Source organism: Zea mays, chromosome 9 (assembly GCF_902167145.1).
Source record: "Zea mays cultivar B73 chromosome 9, Zm-B73-REFERENCE-NAM-5.0, whole genome shotgun sequence".
Taxonomy (NCBI): domain Eukaryota; kingdom Viridiplantae; phylum Streptophyta; class Magnoliopsida; order Poales; family Poaceae; genus Zea; species Zea mays.
The window spans coordinates 135926805-135932043 of NC_050104.1; the positions used below are offsets into that span (position 1 = coordinate 135926805).

Sequence of the window (5239 nt, forward strand, 5' to 3'; positions counted from 1 at the left end):
ACAAAAATGTACGTAGCTACCGAAGCGGCTCGCTCAATTATGCAGTGGGCCGCAGCTAGAGGCTAGCGCGAGACGTCGTCGTCGATCCAGCTAGAGCGAGAAAACGAACAAACGGCAGACGGCACTTGCATATCCGATCGAGGATCGATCGATGCGTTCTTCCCGAGATGATCGAGCTGGGGAAAGGGAGGCGAGAAAACCTAGCGTCCGCCAGACGAGCTCTGCTGCTGCCGCGCGTGCTGCGCTGCGCCTCGCTCCGAACGTCCGCAGCCGGGAGGACCGAGCGGGAAACGCCATTCCCATCCACTGCACAGCACGCAGGCCTCCGTACTCCCAAGGGGACCGCACAACATAATGCAACTTGCCCACCGATTGTATAGAATCGAATCGTGGATGCTTTTGTATCTTCTCGGCTTGCTGCATGCCGCCGCCGCCTTGCACGAGCAGTGTAGTAGAGCTAGCTGCCTGGGACTGGGAGCCTTATCGAGATTGCAGTGGCCAAGAAAAAGGGGCGCAATAATGCGGGCGGGCGGGCTCTCCAAAGTTTCCATCGACCTGAGCTGCTGCTGAGCTCGGATGGTTGGTAGTGGTAGCTGCCGGTGGTGGCTGTGGCTGTGGCTGTGGCTGGGCGAGCTGGTGCCCCCCGGTGTGCCGAGTGCAGTCCAGCGTGCCATCACCCGCCGCGTCCGTGGACGCATTGGTGGCGTCGGCGTCATCGTCCTGCCCAACATGGCAACATGGACCAGCAGCAGCAGGCCCCGCCCGAGAAGTGCTGATGTCGTCGTCATCGCCGGACTATATATACTGGTGCTGCTGGGCCCGCGTGTTTTGCGGTGGTGGAGGTGGAGCCGTCGTCTGTGCAGATAACTACAATGGATTAGAGTACGGTGGGGGAGCATTAATATATAGCCTCCTTATAGTCTAGCTATTGTGTCCGCAGATATACCTTAGTTTAAAAACCACAAATGTGCCACACATGCATGATCAATGCGATGCGATTTGAAATGTTCATCTACACATGTCTAATGTGCATGTGTCTGCATGCACACATGGTAGTTGTGTTATTCTGTGTGGTGTGATGGCTGATAAGAGTGTCGGTTTGGGGGCATTTAACTATTTGTCATCCTTACGAAATCTTCTTAATCATGTGTCATTGGCACATGAATCACTGACATGCCAAAAAAATTGCCATCCACCACCAAATAGTGGCAAATAGTTATTTTTTTCCATCGGTTTAAGGTTGGGATCAGGGTTGGATTAGAGTTGGGATTGGGATGCAAAGGGAAAAAAGGTGTAAGGCTACCTCCCGCACTCTTTCTTATCATATATATCTCTTATTTCAATTTTTTACTTCATAAACAGTGCAGTCTACCAGGCAAAAATTAATGTTCTACGTATGCACGATCTACTGCAAATAGCCTAACACCTAGGCCACTACAAACCAAGAATATCACTAGTCTCTTTCATGATAAATTAGAGTACAAAAATCCGATAGCATAAATCTATAAAAAGAGTAAAATACGGAAGCAACGAAGAAAACTATAATGAAAAGGGGGTTTCACCTCAATTAATAATATTAAACGACTACGGGTACTAGTGGTTGTTAATTCTAGTTTTATTACAACAAAGCAAAAATATTATTACTATCGTCAAGTGTAGAATTAATAGTGAAGATGTGTTGCTAATGCTCTATCCTAGGTTAAGAGGTAACATGGACATATGGTGCATACCAAACTCCACTATGCTCGGCTAAAAACTTTGCAACATGTGTGTGAGCATGTCTCGTATTTGGTGCACATGTTCGGTGCACCACCAGATACGTCCGGTACACATAAAAGATGCATAAAGAGCGCTTTCTTGTTTTTTCCCTCAAGCATGCTAACTCTCCAATGTTTTTCAAAAAAAAATAGAGCACATTTAACATTTTACAAAGTATTTTTAATAATCATTTCATTTCCTATGTATACACATAATTTTAACACCTATTGGCACTAGATGACCATGCTATCTAAGGGCTTGTTTGGGACAAAGGGTAATGAAGGGGATTGAGGGGGCTATAATCCCTCACTATTCAAAATTAAGTAGTAGGGGGTTCTAGCCCCCTTAATCCACTCCATTACCTTTGATCCCAAACAAGCCCTAAAGCTCCATAGTATGTTCATCTAACCTAAATTTAATCATACACTCTATTGTGTTTTGACCAACAAAGCAAAATTCCATGGCTGTACCGTTGCCTTAAACCCTTTTATTTTGCTTTTTTTCCTTCCCCTTTACATTTGAGCACTTAATTGTTATTTGTGGCCTTCACTATTCTTTCTATGGTTGCTATTCGGTGATCAATCTTAAATTTGGAGTAACCAAACTCATTCACAGTACTATAGGCCCAAAGTGTTGACTACCTGGGCGGCAGCCCGGCGGCTAACCGTAGCTCCGCTGTACAGCTGCTAGTCCTAAACTCCTAGCAGCTAGCATTGCAGTTGAACCCATTTTATTTGAAAAAAAAGAATAGAACTAATTTGAACCGATTGGCCCAGGTGTCAGAGAGCCCATGTATACCTTTTGGCCCATTCCTTCCTCATTCGGCTATAAGATGAGCACCTCGGCTGCCGTTACCGCCTTCCTCCCATAACAAAGCCACGTTAGCCGAGAGCTCCTCTGCTCCTCTCGTGTCTGGCCGAACAGGCAGAGCGACCAGTCTCCAGAGCGCTCCCCATGGCGTCAGGAGCTGCGGCGGCCCCTGTCGTTCAGGTGAGCGTCCATGGCTTTTTCACCTGCCGCCGAGTACTCGAATGCTCTTCGATCCCATACCATCATATGAGCTGCCAATTTGGTTGCTAGGTCGTCGTAAATGCTAACCCCCCCTTGATTCTTCCGTTATCTCCAGACTGTGGTGCTGAAGGTTGCCATCCACTGCCATGGCTGCAAGAAGAAGGTCCGGAAGGTGCTCAGGGGCATCGAAGGTGCGTGCCTAGCCGTCTAGAAACACATGCCTCTTGCGAGTCAGCAGGTTCCTGCATACATTTTTGGCTGAACCGAGCGGGGTGGTTCTGGTGATTGTTTTCAGGCGTGCAGGACGTGACGGTGGACGCCTCGCAGCACAAGGTGACTGTGACGGGCACCGTGGACGCCGACACGCTCATCAAGAGGCTGTACAAGTCCGGCAAGAAGGGAGTGCCCTGGCAGTGTCACCCGCCCGCCAAGAACAGCGAGCCCGCGCCGGAGGCCCCGCCGGCTCCGCAGCCTGCCGGCGACGGCGGCAAGGATGCTGCTGCTGCTGCTGCTGTGGCCGCGGCGGACAAGAAGTCGGAGGAGGCGGTGAAGGAGCCGCAGGGCGAGAGCTCCGAGGAGGAGAAGAAGAAGCCGGAGCAGGAGGACGGGGCCGCAGAGAAGAAGCAGCCCGAAGCAGAGTCGTCAAAGGAGGTGGAGAAAGTGGAGGCGAAGACGGACGGCGGTGACAGCGAGGGAGCTGAGACGAAGCAGGCCAAGGGCGCAGCAGAGCCGGCAAAGGAAGCCCCTGCCGCTGCCGGCGCTGCCAATGACGAGGACGAGGCAAAGAAGAGCGACAAGGCCAAGGACGCCGGCACGGCGGAGCCTGCCGCCGTGACGACGGAGAGGTCCCTTCCTTTGGCGCCGGCGCCAAAGCACGCGTACGAGCATGAGTACCGGCCGCCCTACTACGTCGCGCCCGCGCAGCCGGTGCTGAGCTACCACGCGGCGCAGCGCAGCTCGAGCGTGTCGCACTTCGCGCCGCAGGCGCAGCCGGCGTACTCCACGCAACAGGCGCACCCGCATCAAGCGTACTACTCCGCGCAGCCGCAGCCGGGGAAGCAGTGGTCGCCGTCGTACCTGTACATGCCGTACCCGCACGCCGCGGCGCCGGAGCCTTACTACCAGCAGGACTACTACGGCCCGCCCGGGATGCACGCGTCGCCTATGCACGACTCGTCGTACCGCATCTTCGACGACGAGAACCCCAACTCCTGCAGCGTCATGTGAGAGGAGAGCGGATCGGCGCGGCCCGGGCCGCCGTGGCCAGCAGCAGCAGCAGCAGCAGGTAGTTGGGGGGAGGCGGCGCCGCTAGCTACCGCAATAGAGAACCCTCTCTCTCTCTGTGGTTGTAAGTAGAGTAGCCTGTTGCTGGCCTCTTCCACTTAGTATAGAGGTCAAACCTCTCTCCATGCACGACAGAGCTTTTTCTTCGTTTCCTTTTAATATCTTTTTTACTGTTTCTAATGATAATGAGATACGCACGCGCGTTTACCTGTAGTGATGTTCACCGCGTCTACGCCCGCCGGCTACTTCAAGAAATTTTGTACTATGGGCTAGGACAAATAGATATACGTATATGGCTAGCTAGTAGTTTTCTCTGTCTAGAGAAAGGCAAATGCGTATTTTGTATCTCCTTATTAGTATATATTACTCCTGCCTGACCGAATATCCTTCCACTTCTACTCGTCAGTTGAAACATCAGTGATCACTGATCAGTCTTCGACCTGCCATTTGGTTTTTTTAAAACAACTTAGAAAATTGGGTCTTTGGACCTGCCGTAAGCTGGATGAGTTTACAAGTGAGGTGGCTGTGGTTTGTTTGGAATTCGCTTTCTGTGCCAAAGTCTGTTGCTCGCTCCGTCCTCTCATAGAGTAGTAGTATCTGTGGTCAAAACCCATGCATGCAGCCTCCGGATGGAGAAGCTCGTGCTCAACACAGAACAGAAGGATTTCTTCTCTCTTATCCACACGCCTCTAGGGTGGCGTCACACAAACCCCCTAACCCTTAAGCGACCGAACCATATGGACGTGACGACATCGAACCACAGAGTCTATATATATATGTACCGTACGTACCGTGTAGGGTCTACGCGCACCTCCACTTGGGCCATAGTTTTAATCGCTGATGCTAACCCCTCTTCTTTGGACGACGCGAGCACGATAATGATGATTAAGGCCATGTTCGTTTTTCACGGATTAGACCAGGATTCATTCCAATTTATTAAAACTTACATAAATTAGAGAAACAATCCGGCCAGGAACCGTTCCAGGCCTTCAATCCGTGAAAAACGAACAGGCCCTAATTGCATCGTGATGGCTAAGCCGGCAGGCCAGGCGGCACAAGGGTTAAGCGCCTCGGCGCCGGGTCAGGCCAAGCTGGGCGGTTAATTTGTTTGTGGAGGCCTCCCCCCCCCCTCTCCTTTTAAATATATACGCCAGGCTCATCAGCTTTGTCGTCCACATGCCAATGA

At 51.6% G+C, this 5239-nt stretch overlaps 1 protein-coding gene across 1 annotated transcript; it reads left to right on the forward strand.

The window, feature by feature from the left end:
- The first annotated feature begins 2629 nt into the window (after positions 1–2629).
- Positions 2630–4266, forward strand: LOC100280024 (uncharacterized). The gene is made up of 3 exons (NM_001152969.1): positions 2630–2748; positions 2885–2960; positions 3065–4266. The coding sequence occupies exons 1-3, from the start codon at positions 2713–2715 to the stop codon at positions 3994–3996; spliced, it is 1044 nt and encodes a 347-aa protein (NP_001146441.1). The 5' UTR covers positions 2630–2712; the 3' UTR covers positions 3997–4266.
- The last annotated feature ends 973 nt before the right edge of the window (positions 4267–5239 follow it).

Excerpts from the sequence above, each read along its gene's own strand:
- LOC100280024 (NM_001152969.1), top strand. The coding sequence starts at position 2,713 with ATGGCGTCAGGAGCTGCGGCGGCCCCTGTCGTTCAG. Across the intron at positions 2,749-2,884 it reads CGGCGGCCCCTGTCGTTCAG|ACTGTGGTGCTGAAGGTTGC; the intron begins GTGAGCGTCCAT and ends CGTTATCTCCAG. Across the intron at positions 2,961-3,064 it reads GGTGCTCAGGGGCATCGAAG|GCGTGCAGGACGTGACGGTG; the intron begins GTGCGTGCCTAG and ends GATTGTTTTCAG.